This window comes from Tiliqua scincoides, chromosome 3 (genome assembly GCF_035046505.1).
Source record: "Tiliqua scincoides isolate rTilSci1 chromosome 3, rTilSci1.hap2, whole genome shotgun sequence".
NCBI classification, from domain to species: domain Eukaryota; kingdom Metazoa; phylum Chordata; class Lepidosauria; order Squamata; family Scincidae; genus Tiliqua; species Tiliqua scincoides.
The window spans coordinates 76712149-76731390 of NC_089823.1; the positions used below are offsets into that span (position 1 = coordinate 76712149).

At 41.7% G+C, this 19242-nt stretch overlaps 1 protein-coding gene and 1 long non-coding RNA gene across 5 annotated transcripts in view; one reads left to right on the plus strand and one right to left on the minus strand.

The window, feature by feature from the left end:
* The first annotated feature begins 1970 nt into the window (after positions 1 to 1970).
* The window catches only part of SMPX (small muscle protein X-linked), a 37041-nt gene continuing 19769 nt past the window's right edge, over positions 1971 to 19242 (plus strand). For all 3 annotated transcript variants that reach the window (XM_066621661.1, XM_066621662.1, XM_066621663.1), the window contains exons 1-4: positions 1971 to 2038; positions 2820 to 2879; positions 11314 to 11397; positions 16270 to 16420. In XM_066621661.1, coding sequence (XP_066477758.1) covers positions 1991 to 2038; positions 2820 to 2879; positions 11314 to 11397; positions 16270 to 16410 — 333 coding nt within the window. In that variant the 5' untranslated portion in view covers positions 1971 to 1990 and the 3' untranslated portion in view covers positions 16411 to 16420. The remainder of the gene's footprint in view (positions 2039 to 2819; positions 2880 to 11313; positions 11398 to 16269; positions 16421 to 19242) is intronic.
* The window catches only part of LOC136645426 (uncharacterized), a 38998-nt gene continuing 32940 nt past the window's right edge, over positions 13185 to 19242 (minus strand). For both annotated transcript variants that reach the window (XR_010794133.1, XR_010794132.1), the window contains 2 exons: positions 18146 to 18294; positions 13185 to 13305 (listed from right to left, as the gene is read on the minus strand). This is a non-coding gene — a long non-coding RNA (uncharacterized lncRNA). The remainder of the gene's footprint in view (positions 13306 to 18145; positions 18295 to 19242) is intronic.

The following is a 19242-nucleotide window of genomic DNA, read 5'->3' on the forward strand; positions in this document are numbered from 1 at the left end:
GGAAGAACAACTGTAAGCTATGACAGGAATTCTCTTTTACACTTGGCTTCTAGACTCAGTGCTACTCCAGCCTGGGAAGTGCTCTCAGTAGACACACGACCGTCACAAAGGGCTTCATCTGTTTCAACCACGTCTAAAGGAGCACAGGCAAGATTTCAGCTGACCAGAGAAAGTGCTTCATTCAGCTTTGAAAGGAAGTGCATGCGTTCACTCACCTGACGCACTGGAACTTTTCTGTTATAATCAGGTACATAACCTAAACTAAGGTGAGGACAGACTATTTAAAGAGTGGAAGTTGGATTTGGAAAAAGACTCTCATGCAGAGCTAAAGGACAAAGAAATAGCTACATTTCTTTTGCTTTTAGCTCTTGTGCACCAAATCAGTATGTTTAGCACAGACAATTTTTTTTACAAGTGCTTTATAATTTGGAGAGCTATAAATTATATGAAAATACAAATGTTGCTCTGAAACTCAGCATCATGTCCACACTGTGTTTTATGCCAGCATGGATCCAACATAAGCATACTTTGAACAGTGTGTACGCTAAGCAGAGATATACTGTCTGTGGTGCCCTTTTATTGTGGTCGTTTGCTTCAAAGAGTTTAGTTTCTATCTGTATTGATGGGCTAATTGAAGAAGAAAAATAAGCTCAGTTGCATCAGATATGGTAGGAGATCAGAAATATTTACTTACATTTTCTGTAATGTGAAAAGTTAACTTGGTCACAGCAACAGTGAAAACTTTATAGTTTAACTCCACTGTGAGCTGCCAAGATTTAATATGGAGTTTACTCCTGCTGTTGCCTCAACAAGCTCAGTTGCTTCCCTGTGGTGTCATTCCTATCTAGGTTTTTCAAATGGTGACTTTGTACAGCTTTCTGTTTATAACATTTGTGCTACTTTGGGGCATACACTGAGGTGTGTGTGGGTGTGCATGATAAAAGGACGTGGCATTGTCAGTTCCATTTGGACTATATTGAAGGGAGGGTTATGAAAGATGGCAATTATTGACTTATTTAAGAAGTGGTCACTCAGTGCAAACAGCTGCACCCCTCTCCAGGATTATTTTTAGATGAGACAGAGAACAGTTTCTTTCTATGCCTTTTTTAATTCTTCTGATCTCTTCTGAAATCATAGGAACATTTACAAATGAAGTGCAATGTTAACTAGCTCCCCCACAAATAGGAGTGGCATCGCCTTCAATATTTGACTGCAGATGCAGACCTTTAAAGGTAAAGCATCAGACAAGGGTGCATGTGCTTGAAGGTTTGATTGTAAAAGGTTTCTCAGACACTTCATTAGAGTTTTTATTTAAACCAGGCCATCAGTGACATCAGCTAGCTGAATACTTAGAAAAGCAGGAATATAATTGGCTGAGTTTTATTTCCTGTCTGCCTTTTGCTACATGGGAGGTGGGGTGGAGAAGGGCTGAGGACTTTGCCTTCAGTCCTCCAGTTGCCTTCTGGCTTTGTGTCAGAACATGGCCTACAGATGGTAAGGAGAACATAGGTAAGTTGGGCTTTCTGCTACTGTTGTATTTGGGGCCACATTGTGCCAAGAATGTGATCAGGAGGGTGACAAAGAACTCTCTCTTGAACTGGCACAATGCTACTTTTTCAAACCCCTTTTCTTCTCTGTACTGCTTAAGTCAGTGCCGAGCATTAGGACAGAACCAGTCCAGCTGACAGCGACTGTATATCTGTGCAACATTTACAGATATGACTGATACTCAGGGGCTTTACGGATACTTCGGAAGCACCAGTATTAAATAATCCATTGCATTATCCATGGGTGTCCAAGCTAGAATAGTCTTTACAGTTTATACTTGTTATTTAAAATCCACTGTTTTTTTCCCCCCAGTAATACTGAAGCACTGCTGTTTATAAGCACTTCATAGCCAGTAGTTATACTAAAGAGGGAGGAACGCAGCCCAAGAAGGTTGTCTATTTTTACCCATCAGCATTCTGTTGTCCTGATTTCTTTGGCAGTAATGAGGTCAGCACAAATGGACAGGCAAGAAAGATCACCTCTGCTAAAAGTAAGCCTGCACAGCTGTATCAGGCTGATCTCTGCAGGGATTTGAGTGTCACTGAACACAATTCTTAGGAACCTATTTTAGCCCTGAGTTAAAGATCGCATTTAAGCCGTGGCACCTTCGGGATGGGAACTGCTTTGGAAAGGGTGCTCGTAGAATGTCGTGGTTAGACAGACAAGACAAAATGGGCAAGGAGGTTGACTGTGTGAAATGTCATTGCTGCTGTGGGTTGAAAAAGTAATTAGCTCTCTTCTGACCATGTTATCAGGACTCTAAGTAGACTGCCTATCAGCTTCAGGCTGCAGCTGCCCTTTACTCTTGAGAAGCTATAGCACCATCAGTTGTAACTGAATGGGGTTTACAATGCTTTTGACATTTTTGAGCCAAGTGAATTATATTTTTGTCAATAATAGCAAAGTTCCAAACACCAGGATGTCTTGACTCATGTTTGTAACTTGAAGCAGGGGGGAAAAGTGTAGCTCTCCCATGAATATGTGCTGATTGGATGGAGCAGTTAACATCTCATTTACTATTGTGTTGTGAAAGTGATCTTATTCTTTCGGCCTATGAAAAATTCACCAGGGAAGCTCAGATGGACTCACTTCGTTGCATGTTCCGTGGATGTATCGAAATAACTCTGAAACTGAGACTGAAAGACAATCTGGACGGATGCATAAATACCTGTCAAGAAGCAGCATGGGTTCAATTGTAGTTAATCAAGCATTGCTTTTGGAATGTCATTGTAGCCCCATATGAGTTGTTTTTTTTTAAATTTTGCTTGCAGGAACAAGTTGCTCCTTTAAAAATGTCAAAACAGCCAGCTTCAAATGTCAGAAGCATTCAGGTAAGACCCAGTATTTACAATACTACTAATAAATAGTAGTATTGACTTGAAGAAATTGTCGGCTTGATTGGTATTTTAGTGCTAACTGTAAATTATTTTAAATGTGCTAACCATGCAAGCAAAACCATTTTGATTTGGGGTTCAACATGTGTTGACTTGTTTGATTATATGCATCAAAATGAAATGAATGAATTATGCTTTTCTGTGTGTGCCTAAACAAACTAATAGTCTGCAGAATTTCTGTTGGATAAGAGTCTGTTGTCTGGAAAAAGCAATGCCCCTGCCCTGTTTTGATGGCTTTTCCCCACTCCCTAAAATCCTCTTGCAATGCTCTTCTCTAGATACTCTCATCCTCAGGCATGGCACTGGGTAGCGCAGTGGGGATGGGGAGTGGGAGTCACCTTTTGAGAGCTTCTTTACACTCACAGATATTTGGATACACCAAAATATTTGTAATTTAAAAATGCTATTTGCACAGATAGTGCTACATTCTCTAGGACTGTTAAACATGTGTGATTTCTGAGACTACAAAATCAATTTCAGTCACCAAATTGTCTCCGTTTTTTTAGCTCATTTCTCTTGGCTGCGAAGAGCAGCAAGTATTGCAACATTATGTAAATCTGTGTAGACACATTTAGAAACATCTGTCCAGTTCTAGCGACCCCAACACCAGAGCTGAAAGGTGCCAGTAAGGCAGTTAAAATAATCAAGGGTTTGGAGTACCTTCTTATGCAGAATGGTAAGTGTATGGCTCTCCCCCCCCCCCCAGCTTAGAAAAAAGGATTACTAAGGGGGAACATAGCAGAGATTTATAAGACTCTGAGTGACTGGAGGGCAAAGACACTGATAAAATGTTCTCCCCCTCTTATAATACAGGAAATAGGGATTCATGGTGTGTTTGATCTGAGAGTAATGCTTCAGCTCACAGTGCACAGTTGTTTTGTGAAACCACAAGCTATGGTGAGACACTAGCTTAGATGGCTATTAAAAAGTTAGACAAAGAATCATGGAAGATGAGTCTGAGAGCCCATGAGCGTTATGCTTTATGGAATCTCTGTGTTCAGTGGCTGTGTACCTCTAAATATCAGGTGCCTGGAACAAAACAACAGGATATAGTGCCGCCTTCATGCCCTGCTTGTGAACTTCCAGTGGCATTTGACCAGCTGCTGTTGGAAACAGAATGCTAAGCACAATGGATCTTAATCTGACTTAGCAAGGCAATTCTTGTGTTCTTATTTTCACTGCTACTGAGATGAGACTTACTGATAAACGAATCCAGGTAGAGAGCAATATAGTTGTAGGCCTTGCCTTGACCAACCATCTTACCTCTTAGAATTCTCACACTCTGAGAACTTTTTGGCTGCAGACTCAGTCAGTCCATCATTTGGAATAAATGGAAATCCAGATCAACTTACATGGTAGAGTAATATTTTTGTTGCCCATATCTCAGAGAAGCAGCAAGAACGTGAGTGTCAAACACAAGGCCCGAGGGCCTGATGCGACCCCCCAGAAGCTCTTCATCCGGTCCTCCAGATCTCTCGGCACCTCCATCAACTGATCTCAGCTGCTGAGCTGTGCTGATAGCAACTGAAAAGGCTGCCGGCATGATAATTGGGCTCTCCCATATCTTGAAAAGGACAAAATTTGCACATTTTCTCTTCTGCCTTTTGCAGCTAATGAGTTCCTAATTGAGAAAAAAATGCTAATTTCTGGCCATCATCTGCTTAATGACATCACTTCCTGCTTTACGACATCACTTTAAGCCCTCAGCAGGTGCCATGAATGCTATTCAGCCCACTGTATGACACCCTTGTTTGACATCCCTGAGCAAGAACATGTTGGCAAAGTAAATGTAAGAGAAAAAATACCTACCGCTCTCCGTTTCCTGTCCCCCACCAATGGATTCCTGGAAAATGTAGTCTTGTACCTTTGCATTGAGGGTTAGATGAGAGACTGTTTCTTACCAACACCAAAAGATCAATTTCAGCAACTGACAATTGAACCACATCCTTTGAATAATTACCGAGTTATCTATAGGTTCAATTCAGTTCTGAAACAGCTGGGGGGGGGGGAAACCAGAACATTATCTGAACTGGTTTATGGGTTTGATGAGCCTCCTTGCTTCTATCAGTCTGGCATTTAAGCATACTGTATAATGAAGGCTGCAATCCTGCATTTTATCTAGGAGTGAGCCCCATTAAAGATGGTGGAATTTACTTCTGAGTAAAGTATGCATAGGACTGAGCTGCATATGTATTTAATATTTTCAATTGCATCAATGTAGTGGTATTTTACTATTGAAAAGATAAAAGTTTTTTGTTCAGGCACTCTAATCCTGACCCTTGCACTGATCTCTTCACGACTGTGCTATTAATAAATCCTGTGATGAATTCTCACTGCCAGCTGCCATGGGGCAGTTATGGAGAGTAATCATGGGAAGTGGCAAATTCCTGCCCCAAGTACTGGAGAGAGGCAACAAAGAGGCAACAAAGAGGCAACAAAGAGTACTGTGAAAGTACAGGTGGGTGTGAGCTAGTGACAAAAGAGGCCTGTGCCATCCCAGGTCACTCAGTGCTCCCTGGTTTTCTGCATTACTCCTCCCAGCAGCCAGTCAGGATTCCTTGCCCCTGCAATCGCAGGACAGCAACTGGCAGTGAGGATTTATTAGCATTGTGGTCAGGAGGGCTGGCTGTACCAGGTAACAAGAAACTTAAGGGCAATGGCCAGTCTCCAACCAAGCCATCTGATAACACTAGTGCATGAGCTTTGATGTACACACTGGGCTCTTCTGTCAGAAATGGCTTTTCCATCCATGTCAGTGAAGGACACCTATCCACTTGGGTGTCCCTTGCATGGGCAGATTTGTTCTCTGAGTCAGTATGTATGAGAAAACCCTCCTAAGCATGCAATAGAATAGATCCAGTATGCATCTTATTGCACATGGGATTCTGGAACACAGTGAGGAGTCCTTCCAATTTTAATTCAGGCTGTTCACATTAAAAGAGAGCCGGCGTGAGATAAGCATACAATTGTAAACTCTGCAGAGCAAGGTCAGAGTTTTTAAGAGATCGTAGGATTATACTCGATAGTGCCTCACTGATTCAAAACACTTTGAATTGTTTGTTTCTTTTAGTTTTGACATTTCTAGGCTTTGTTATCACAACAGTCTCTTGGCACTGATTTCTGTAGGCCTTAAAATCTTGGCATCTGTAGGCTTTAAAGGATAATTCGGCCAATATCTATGGAAGAGAGTCCACAAAAGTCATATTAAGGGTGCACAGGTTAAGGGTGCAAATCCCTTGCACAGGCTTATGAGTGTTGCGAACGTGACATAAAGCATGTTCATGATGACTCGTGAGCTTGCTAGACAGGCATGAAGAAACACACTGGCCTGCCAGTGCTAGATCCACTGGAAAAGAGGGTGAGTTTGCCCCAGCTGAGGGCAGCCAGCGTGGGTGTGGAAGAGGGTGGCAGCAAGGTGGGACAGGGCATTTTGGGGTGGGAGAGGGAGTGTTGGCAGGTGAATTGAGTCTTGGAGGGGACAGGACTGGCCTTGACACCTTATGCTGGGTCCATGGGGTGGGTGGTGCGCAACACGGGGTAAGGGGAAAATATCCCCTACTCCAAGTTGTGCTCCTCCCATCTCCTAACCTGCACTGGATGCAGTGCAGGCCACTTGGTCTGCCTATTGCAGCACAAGTTAGAATTGGACTGTAAGATTTCTTGACTATCTTGAGGCCAAGATAGTCTTACTGTAGATTTTGGCACTGTATACTTGCCATAGTTGGTAAGTAAAATAGCTTAGGATTCATAAAAGCTTGCAGCCCTCTCAATTCTCCTCCCAAACCATTTACATATTCGTTTTTAATGTGTTCCCATCACCTCCCCATGATATTTATTTCATTTATGAGCAGTCCTTTGGCTCACTATTGTTTTCTCAAGTTAGTTTCGTCTGAGTACAATGTTTTGACTCACAGAACAACCCTGGCTGAGTATTCATTATTTCATACACTTAGCAAATGTATGTATTAAATATATACTACTAGACCATGTTTATAATGATGAGATTGGTAGTAACTTTTAATAGCACTACTGATGATGATGATGGAATAATTCCAAGTTATAATATAACCAGGCTAGGATACAGGCATTCTGAAGGTCACAACAAAGGTTCTGCTTTCCAAGGCACATTCAGAGCCCAATCTTATGCATGTCTACTCAGAAGTAAGTCCCATTATAGTAAATAGGGCTTACTCCCAGGTAAGCATGGATTGGATTGCAGGTTCCAGTACCCCAATCCAGTGATACTTGTGGGCATGGGAGTTTGACTCCAATATCTGCAGCAATTTCCCATCTGTGACAATTTCTGTATTCACTTCATAGAGCGAGATAGCACTGCATGTTAGGATTTGCACATTATAGTAGGCCCACATTTTATGCACGACTGACTCACGCAAATTCAAGTACAGTGGGCCCTCCTTATCTGCAGCTGCTGAGCCCATGGCTGGAGGGCCTCAGAGACCTCTCATACGTGACTGGAAGTGCCTTTCCGAAGTGCCTGGTGTGTGTGTGTGGGGAGTGCCTTCTGAGGTGTGGGGAGGCCTTGGCTGATACCAAGGGCCCTCTCTGTATACACACACAGCCCCCCACAAAAAAAGACAGAGAACAACAGTTTAAATAGTGCAGGCAACTCTGCCCACCATTCCGCTTATTCTGTTTATGCCCCGGACCCAGCCTAAAGTGGAAGAAGGAAGCTGCTGTTCCCTCAATTCCCTTGTGTGTATTTTTAGTTCTTAAAGAGACAGTATGTGTTGGCTTTAAGGCAGGTTTCAGATTTGACTAAATGGGATCTTGGCTTTATATGCTGACCTTAGACAGAAATCTTGTGTAAGATGCAGGCCAACTGTTAATGGGGCAGTTCATTATAGAGGAACTCACTTTTTTTTTTCTTTTTTAGCATAAAGGACTGATATTGTTTGAATGATCCACACAAGAGACTTTTAAAAACCAATAAAAATATTCACATTTAGTTGATCTAAGGCAGCAGTCTCCAAACTGGAAACTGCTGTGTTCCTAAAAAGACCTCCCCGTCCCAAGCGGCACTTACCATTCTGCCGCGGCACTGCATTTCTTTCAAGCTGATCTGGGCACAGGGATGCAGAATGGGAAGCACCACTGATGAGGGGGAGGGCTTTTTCCAAACTCCAAATCCAGCTCGTGGGCTAGGATTTGGAAAATGCTGATCTAAGGAAGAGGAGAGAAAGCATAGGAATGAAGGAACTTTATTTCTTTGGAAGGTACACTTGAGTGATAATACCATGGCAGAGAATTTGCCAGCAGATCTGCTCATGAAACAGCTGTTTCCCTTGTGCAACCAGCTTACTCAAGAACCTTGCATTAAGAAATTGCATCTAAGGATCTGGACTGCATTTGGATATTTGTTTCATCTGACCAAAAATTATATAGACTGGTTGTACAAGCCTAGCACAAGATCCACCTACTGAGCTACACAGTTTTCCCTTTTCCCCCATAAACTTTTCATTCACAACTTTCTGAATCATAGCCTATGAACTTGGCATCCAGCATCACTATTTGGGTGTAAATAATGTATACCTAAATACACCCTATTGGGTATACACTCTACTGCAGTGATTTTCAACCTTTTTATCTCACAGCACACTGTCAAGGCATTAAAATAGCCATGGCACACCATCAGGTTTTTGTCAACTGACAAGGCGCACCACACTGAAGGTGAGGCGCTCACATCCCCCAATGGCCCTACTAATAAATGACCTTCCCTCAAATTCCAATGGCACACCTGTGGACCACTTGTGGCACACCAATATGCCATGGCACAGTGGTTGAAAATGGCTGCTGTAACTTTGTATTATTTTAAGAGAGCGAAAATATTTGTTTTCTGGTACTAAATGGAGTTATACATTATTAATTTTCTCATATACAGAGATATTTACTAGCGTTAGGCAAATTAAAATTAGATAGAGATATTAGATAAGATAGAGAGTATTTAAATAGGCAGGATGATTATTTTTCTCTTGAAAGCAAGCAGAAAAAATGTCTACCATTGTCAAAGGAAAAACAATTTTTGTTTATAGACTGCATGATAGCAAACATCAGTCAACCAAACTAAGCGGACAAAAACAAAAAAAAGTTTTTTATTTTAATACAAATAGTCAAATAAAGATTATGCAGTCATGTGTTACATTTCCTTTAACATTTCTAATCTGTTTAATCTGCTCTGTATTCTGTGAACATATGGAATCTACATTTTAATGGGAATACATTAGAATGCAGTTATAAATCAACTTTATTAAAACAATAAGTGAAAATGCACTGAAATACATGATTTGATTCCATTAAGCACAGAATTTAACATAGCTCTGTGAACTTAATTTAGTTTGCAGTCTTGTTATATTACTGATTAATAGGAATTCTCCATCACGGGTTCCCAATTAACAATTTAGGAAAACTGTTTTTATCATAATTGTACATAGTCTTGTCTTGCCAAAACAGCATTTTTTAAAAAACAAAACATGAGTTCTGAAAGTAGGCTTTGATGTTCATGAAAACAAGAAGATGTATACAGATTCATTTAACTTGCAATACTTGAACCGAAAACAGTGGATTTCCTGGGTGCAAAATTGAGACCACCACTTTCTGTTCATGTAGCTCTAATGTTAGCACATTGTTTTTGTACCTATCCTGATTTGATACTCAGCACTGGCAGAGGGGAGACCTACCTGCAAATGTACTGTACACCCATGAGCTGCAAGCACCCTACACACAGTGGATGATCTGAAAATGTAGAGTTGCAGGTCGCACACCAAGTTAAGAAAATCCAATCACAGCACAACTCTAGATTTTTGGACTTGCTTTTGGGAGCCCTCTGAACTTAGAGGACATCTGGGAACAAGCTGATTGGTGGAGATGAAAGAACAAGTGCCCACACAAGACTCATGCAGATACTTCCTCCTTCTCACTGTTCAGGGATGTGACAGAGCTTCTCTTTCTTTGTGTTCCTCATCACCTCCTTACATGGCAGCAGCCAAGCAGGCATCTCCTCCAGTCTCTCTCAAGCCAGTGGGTTCCCCTGCAAAATTTTTGCCTTCACCCCCCTCCCCAACAGCTAACTGCAGTTGCTCACAGTGAGAGAGAGTCTAAAGGAGATGGCCAAGAAGGAGAGATGCAGTGGGGGAGGAAAGAGAACCACATGAGTGAGTGGGGGGGGGGGAGGAATAAACAAAGGAGCAGGGAAGAAAGAGAAAGAAAAGGAAGTCATGGAGGAAGAATTAACTAGCTGAGGTGGGGGCAGTGAGGCTAGGTGCAATAGAAATTAAGACATATTGCCATATAACAGCATGTAACAACATATAACAGCATATTGCCCTAGGGCAGCCATTTTCAACCATTGTGCCGTGGCACACTGGTGTGCAGCAGATGGTGTGCCCCAGAAAGATGGTGCCGCACAGGTGTGCTGTGGGAATTTGAGGAGGATCATTTGTTAGTAGGGCCACTGGGGGATGTGAGCCCCTGCTGTTAGTGTAGTGTGCCTTGTCAATTGTCAAACAAACTGATGGTGTACCTTGAATATTCTAGTGCCTTGTCCGTGTGCCACGAGATGAAAAAGGTTGAAAATCGCTGCCCTACAGCCTGGCACAAATGTTGCCAATCCTAATTGATTTGCTAACTGGGTATGGTTTGCATAACCACAGTTTCTCATATTTGGACAAAGTGGGAAACTATGGTTTGTTACAAGCGACAACCAAATGCTTTAAATGTCCTTTTCTCACAGGCATACAGGAAGAGTACATGAGTCTAAGGCTTGCACCAGCGAGTTTTTGGAATGACGAATCTTGGTTTACTGTTATGTCTGAGTGTGACCAAGCTCTCAAATAAAACACGCACCCACTGCTTTTTATCTAGTAGGCATTCATTTAAGACAGTGTTCTTCAGACTGTGGAGACTAGGTTCAGACTGTTACATTCCATTCTTAATCAATGCTTATGTCAAAGAAAGTCCCAACAGTATTTATTTGTTTTATATTCTACTTCTAAATACAAATTCACAAAGTCTAAAAAATCATACACCCAATCAAACAACAATATGAAATGTTGGCAGCAGTCCATACAGCAGTTCAACAGCCTTTCAGAACAAAAACCTTTTTAGCCTCCATGTAAAATGGGCAAGGGAGCAGTCTGATCATCCTGGGGAGAATGTTCTAGAATCTTCATGCCATCACCCAAATGATCCTGCCCATGGTACCTATGAATTGAACAATTGTTCCAGGTAGGCCACAGAACAAGACTTCAGCTGCCAATTTCAAGTCACAGATAGGTCCCCCTATCCTTACAATTTCAATGGCATTGCCACTGCACATTCTGATAATATATTGATACAATTTTTTTTTCCCTTTCAGGCTAATATCAACATCCCAATGGGAGCACTTTTACCTGGGGGAGGTCAACCACCTAAAAGAAAAGAATTTACTGAACCTGAGGAGGTAAGAGCATTCTATACTTCCATCAGCAGAATAACCTGCGTTGAGGAAACCGTACGGTGACTGTCAGTATCTGTTCCTGATGGCTGAATGCAGTTAGCTACAAAAACTCAAGAAAGCATCCTTTTGAAGCACAGTGCATAAGCATTTTATGTGGTCCCCACTTCCCTGAGCAGTGAGAAGTTTGGAGATCACAGGCAGAGTGCTGCTTCCTTTGCATGAGAGTGCACTGGAGATTTCTGGTGCCTTTGCTACATCTGATTTCTTGACAAACATACAAGCCAGCCATAAGGCTGCACTCCAAGTTGAGGAAACTTCAGCTAAACCTCAGTACATTGTTAGCTGCTGTCTGAACTCAAACTTCGGAACTGACTCCAAACTGCTTCCATTTCCAATCCCTGCTGCGTATTGCAATACAACAGTTGGAAAGAAATTGCAAGCTATCAAAGAACATTGGCTCACTTTTCCTACAGTCCCTGGCCACCAATCGATTGCTTATTCACAGTGATGAAGACAGTCTAAATTCCTAACTATAAATATGGAGTCACTGCAAGTTATAATTTTGAGAATGGGCAGATATTGCTGCCTGACCTTGCACAGCATGAATGTGTGAAATTCAATTTAATTAGGAGTCTGTTAGCGAATATAAGGCACAGAAAGTACCAGGAATGTGCAGTGCGGAGGTGGCAGGTGAGCCAGAACCACCCCATCGTAGTCCGTGGAAAAGCACCATAGCCACCACACCTGCTTACACCCGAGGAGACTCTCCTTACACCCCAGAAAGTAGGTGTAAGGAGAGCCTCTTCTGGTGTAAGCAGGTGGGGCAGCTGCGGTGCTTTTTCATGGATTTCGATGGGGGCAATTCTACCTCACCTGCCACCCCCACACCTCACATCCCTGGAAAGCACCTGTTATTTCTCTTAACTATGATGAAGAATATTCTCCCTAGCACACAGATTCACCTGTCTTTTTATAGTAGTATTCAGATAACCACAATTATCCTGTGATGATTGCAATTATCACAAAAATTGCCTGGTTGTTTGAAGCTTTCATGACATGTCGACTCATCATCACCTTTTTAAAAGCTGTAATAGTTACCAATGGGAAAAAGAGGTCGATGTGATCAGTGCAAATGGGTCCTTGAATCTAGCTCAAGTATTTAGAGACTGCATGACTGAATTTTATAATCCAGAGAATTTCAACTCATTTGCCCCCATCCCAAACCCACATCTAGTTCCCATCCACTCTATTAGATATTAAGTAAAAAAAAAAATCTTTTTGACAATTTTATGCAGAAAGAATAGAACCTTATTCTGAGAGACCCAAGTCCAACTCCCGCACTGACATGGTTGTGCCAATGGAGTATGTGCTGCATTCTGCAGTTGGGGGTGTGTGTGGTCACAGTGGCCTCCTCAAGGTAAGGCAATCTTTGCCCTTACCTCAGTGCTGGAAAGTTGGTTAGGGTTGTGCCCTGAGGGCCCAATCGTACCCAGCTTCTCAGCAGCAATGCAGCCATGCCAACAGGGTATGCACTGCATCCTACAGTGGGAGGGCTACACTCATGGAGGCCTCCTCAAGGTAAGGAAATGCTTGTTCCCTTACCTTAGGGCTGCATTGTGGCTGCGTTGGTGCTGTAAAGTTGGATATATATACTTGGATATATATATATATTCTTGGATTCTATATATATATACTTGGATTCTATATATAAAGTTGGATATATATATATTCTTAGTACTAACTGTGAATACCTTACTGTTTGCTGGTGGTTATTATATTATATTATAGAGCTTGCCCGTACCTGAATAAGGTTGGCTGCACAGCAAAATCACTTCCCATCATTGAACTACTTGAGAATTCAGCAGTCCCAAGAATACAGAAGTGGGTCATCTGCAGTATACACAATAAAGCCTGTGTGAAAGCAATAAGATAAATTAGGACAGTTTTATGAAATCATTTTATTTATGTGGGCCATGATCCAGCCACAGTAAATAACATTTAGGTTGTAATGATTCCAGTAGAAGCATGATCTTTCATGTGCTCTGTAAGTTCTTAACTTGAGCTGGATTGTGCTGTTATCCACCTGTCAAGACACTCAAGACAGCAATAAATTCCAGTGTGGACTATCTATCAGAGTGGATTGGGATTTTTACTGTGAATTTTCACCTTAACACAGCCCTGACCTGCCATGCTGTAAAGCTTTTGTTTTTTAAGTAGTGCCGTCATGCGTGCTCTCTCTCACACTCTCTCTTACTCTCAGGTTTGAGAGTACACATCTCTCAATCACTTAGAAAGGATAGGAGAGGGACTCCCACACACACACTAAACAAGGTTTTCTTCCATGCATTATGCAGAGATGGGTTTCACCCTATCACTGCTGGACTGAGATTGTAATATAGTACTAAGAACAAAATGGGGTATGGGAAGTCTTGCTTTTTGGAAAATCCCTAGACCCCACAGTTTTGTTACCAAAAGACACTGAGGCACTCTGTGAACCCCCAAATACAGACTCCCTTTTTTTTAAGTACTTGGAGTATACATGTAGATTTCAGTGGGTTGAAATGTAGGTAGATCTTTGGATATAGATGGAAATTGAGTGAAAGGGCAAGAAGTAAGGAAATTGTGTAGGAGGTGTGAACATTCTTATGAGAACACAATCTGTTCAGCTAGCATGAAGTAATTTACCATCACCAGACATCTAATTGCCTCTGTAAACTTCAAGCCAAATTCTAATTACAGCTGCATGAGACTGAGTGAAGGTAAATCTGAGATATGTGGCTATGCTTGCCATAAGTTCTGAAATAGAACCTTTCCAGATCATGGCCCAGAAGCCACACAATTCTACGGTTCCACCTATCTTGTTACAAAATGGAACCATATCACAGTGAGTAATTTCAACCAGGTCACTTATACGAGATACTGTTGAATTATTTTACGCACGCCTTTATATTTTTCCTTCCCTTGATTCATGGTTATAACATTTTGTACTGCAAAAGGGTAAGATTTAACGAGAAGGAACACTTTTCTTTTGCTTTTAGATAAAGGTATGCTGTTATTCCTGTGATCTCTCTTTAACATTATACATGACTAGCTTGATACCTGTGCTTTGCTATGGTATTTAACGACTTTAAATCCATTTTGACTCCAATAAGCTTTCCTTTGATTGCAATGAACAATTTAAATGAAGCTCAGCTACCCCATGTCAGGCAAAACCCTGTAATTATGAAAAGTCATCTTTCCTTCCAATGACATGACCAACACCACATTCATGTTCAGGTTAAAATTCCATTTAATTTGTAACTTCATATTATAGTTTTTAGACTACAAGAAGACAAATATTTTGAAATTTCATTATTTGGGGTTCAACTAGTTGTATCCCTTGGGAGATGAATTTTTATAAAGCTTTCTTAGTGAGCACCTAAGACCCAAGAGAACTTTCTTGCAAAATTTCAGCTTCCTCAGGCAAAGGGTTCTGAAGATACAGTGATCAGTCAGCCAGTGAGTGGTATTTCATATTTTTATATATAGACTAGTGTGATACTCATGCTTCATTACAGAATTTAACTGTAGAGACTGAAAGGGGAACCTCTTCAATATTAACAAAATTCCTTCCCTTCTCAAAACTAGGGCCACAATATTTCACCCAGAATTTTTAGTGGTGCTTTCAAAGTACCATTGTGAAGGCAAGTCTGAGGGTGCCCTCAGTAGCTTACCAATATCAACACCATATTTGGTCCAGTACTATGCCTGTGCTTGCTAGTTCAACACATCTGCTGTAGTCCAAATAGGAAGGAATAGTACAATACTTTGTTCTTTCATCTGGTTAAGGACCAGAGCATGGAATAAAGTAAAAAAACTGATGAGTGTTAATGCATAGCCTTATTCAGCTTGCAAATTTATTTTGGCCAGGGGAAAAACATAAATAACTATACATGTGAATGCATGCAAAACCTAAATAAACAGAAATAAAAGAAAAATAAACATTTTGACAAACTTCATGGAAATTTGGATGAAACTGAACAAAAGAGGAAAGCACATGGACAAAATTTGACATGTGACTATAATTGAAAATGGTTGAAAGAACATAGCAATAAGAGTCAAGAACTGTAGTTCTAATGTTGGATATGGTATACGCCTTTCAATGCTGTTCACAGAATGGGGGGAGCAGGAAGAACCCCCAAATAACACAGGCCTACAAAATTGAGGGTCAGAAAAGTTTTTCCCAAACTTTATGGTGGTTTGATATGAATTTGGAATGCCGATTCAAAAAATGGCATCCGTTTTGCCCTATCACGTCTGGTTTTGGAGATATAGTATAGCCTCATTAATGAATGGTTCAAGCAGCTTCCTTATGAGGAAGCCGTGGTGTAGGCTTCCTCATGAGGAAGCTGCTCGATCCATTCACTAATGAGGCTATGCCGTGTCTCCAAAATTAGACATGATAGGGCAAAATGGATACCATATTTGGAATCGGCACCCCAAATATACCCAGGAACTGGTGTAACGTTTAAGGAAGCAAAATGTGTGTTAGCCTGTGTAATTGGGAGATAGTACAGTATTCTCATTTCCCAACTTCTCTTCATATGAAGGCTGGAGAGAGAAGACACAAACTCCTTGATGGTGTGCAGCATGAAGGGGTGCCCATTTTCATGATTAGTATGTCCCTAAAACCATGCCAGGAGATGGACCAATCACCACAGATAGGCCTCAGGTACATGGTACTTGTTATTTCACCAGTCTATGAGCCTACACTCTGAGTCCTCCCCATGAGTTGTAGCAACACATGATGGACTTATAAGAAGAAATATAGCATGTGCTGCTGCTCTCCCATATCTAGTGCACTTCCCATGTACTATTTTGTTGTTTTTCATGTAGAGTCTTCCAGCTCCACCAGACGAGGAAAAGAAGAAGCTGCTTCCAGGCGCCAAGAAACTGCCAGGCCCTGCTGTGAATCTGTCCGAGATCCAGAATGTAAAGAGTGAGCTGAAATTTGTCCCAAGGGCTGAGCAATCATAGAAATGAAAAGGTGAGTCGAGGATGTTGTCCAGACCAAGGTCACAAGGCATCTGTCCATAGACTCTAACTGGAACCTCTGCTGGTAGGAGCAGAGGGAGAAATTAATAATGATCTAGGATTCTGTTCAGTATCTTCATCTTTACTGCAACTCTCTTTCTCTACTTGGAACATGACATGCCTTCATGATGAATTTAAATAGTGCTCTTCTATTACAAATCCATGGATGACATGTTTATAAAAGGCAGTTTGGAACATCTTATATTTTGTCCCCCTGTAATCTGCAGATCTTTCCTCTGACTGCAATGCTATGAGACTTTAGTTACCGCCTTGCTTCATTGATGGTTTTACCCTCTTACATAGGAAGGATAAAGAGATATAACTGGATTGAAGAAAGACAGCAAAACTGTTGGAGCAGTATCTGAGGGCCCAACTACAGGTTGGCCACAAAGTCCCTGTGCATGAGATTTGGGATTGAAGTCATTTAAACCTGCATAAGGAGTATATGGCCAATCTGTAGCTTTCATATAAATACACATCACCGTGACAGCCCTTCTTAAATAAACACAACAGGTTTATTCTGCACCCCCTCCCCCCAGGGCAGCTTTTATTATTTGCTCTTGGATGTCTGTAACTGTAACACCCTATTGATTCTGTCCAAAATCTTTTGAAATAGGGCATTATTTCCATTTTGCAAATGAGAGCCCAAGCTAAGAATGGGTGATACACCCAATGGCAAGGACACTCATGCATCATGTTTTCCATGTGCAAGATGGAAAACAAAATGGCCAACGTTATTATGTCATTGTATAAATAGATGTTCCCCTGGGGGCTGGGGACAAGAATAGGCCCTTAGTTTGGCTGTACTTGTCGTAAGAGGCGACTAAACAGCCACCGGGTAGATGGGACTCGTCAGCCTGGGAAGGCAGCTCATCTGAGAGAAGGAAAACTCTGATCCCAAACCTCCACTGCCTTGTGGCTACATCCAGTTATGGAAAAGGCTTCAGGAGTCAACCTCCAGGCAAAATCCGGAGCCGGAGTCCCTGAGGCAGTTTGCAGCTATATAGAATCACACTCTGGCAACTCCTGCGACGCCGCTGGAACCAACCGTATTGGCTTCTGCCTTTCCATTGGACCATTTCAGCAATGTGGAGAGGGAGGATTTGTTGCATGGGTAACAGTCTATCCTCCATATCTACATTACCCAGGCTTCGCGCACTGGAGAGGACACTCTGTTCCAGAACCACCATTCAGAGCGCGATACCATAGTCTTCCGAGACTGAAGGATGCCAACAACAACATAAATAGATGGTAAGGTGACATCTGGAGAATTGTGTCCAGTTCTGGTCACCATATCTCAAAAAGGATATAGTGGGACTGGAAAAGGTGGGGAAAGGCTTCATCATTTCAGGCTCTTCCGTCTGGAAAGAAGGCACCTGAGGGGGAACATGACTGAGACATATAAAATTATGCATGTGATGGACAGAGTGGATAGAGGGAAGTTTTCTTCCTTCTTGCAGTACACCAGAACCAGGGGACCTCCACTAAAATTGAGTGGCAGGAAAGATAGAACAGAATTACAGTGAGTAATTAATCTGTGGAACTCCTTGCCCCAGGATGTGGTCAAGGCCTAGATACCTTTAAAAGGGGATTGGACAGATTTATGGAAAAAAACATCCATCGCAGGTTACAAGCCATGATAACTGTATGCAACCTCCAGGTTTTAGAGGCAGCCTACCTCTGAATGTCTGATGCAAGGGAGTGGCAACAGGGAACACATATCTTGTTGTCTTCAGTGGGCATCTGGTGGGACACTGTGAGATACAGGAAGCTGGACAAGATGGGTCTTTGATCTGATCCGGTAGGGCTCTTCCCACATTCTTACGCCTAAAATAATATTGCAAAACTTGAACAAAAAATTGTATCTTAGAGTATCCCTGTCTAAATATTTTTACTCTCTGCACTTTCCAGCACATTCATATTAGTGAATGAGAAAAGCTGTTGAGTCAGCTCATTGACCCAGTATGGCTTTGCTTGTTACACACCCTCTTTAGTTCTCCTTGCCCTGCCTTCTCTGGCACACATACCTTTCTCTACCCACCAATAGGGAGGCATAACTGAGCTTTGCCACCACAGTTGCTGCTCCTGTGGAAGGGTTCATTCAAGGTGCCTCATAAGTGGCAAGGTAGAACTTAGTCCCTGCCAGTTGCCACTGGATCAACCTTCATTCATATAAAGGCCCCCATTACTGCAATTAAGGATCAATCTTGTTATTGAAAGAAAGAAAGAAAGAAAGAAAGAAAGAAAGAAAGAAAGAAAAAGCACCATGCCTAAGAAACTTTGAGAAGAACATCATTAGAGCTCTCTAACAGAGATTATTATACAGTGCTACAAATTTTCAGTACACAGGCATTGTGTGATCTATGTGAGTCCCAGAATTGTGCTTGAGGTATTGTGGCAATAGGCACTATCACGAATAGATAATATTAAATAATGCAAATGATTAACCTTACAAATGGAACCTGCTTTTCAGCACAGGGAGTCCTCCAAGTACTTTCATGAAGTGGAGAGCTAATTGTTCCCAAGGACATCGATTGAAACTCTTCCCCCCCATTCATGTCTCCATTAGATTGGATATAGCTGCATAAAAATTAGGCTGACAGTGATCTCATATATCTTGGCTCCAAGCCAGTAATCAAGCTAATTTATTTCTCACACACTTTGTCTCCCATCATTCCCTTTTGAAATTTTTGTCCTCATGTTACTTGATAGGAGGCTACCTAATTATGTGTTCACAGCCCTGCACTCCAGAGCAATCCATGTTCTTTCAAAGCA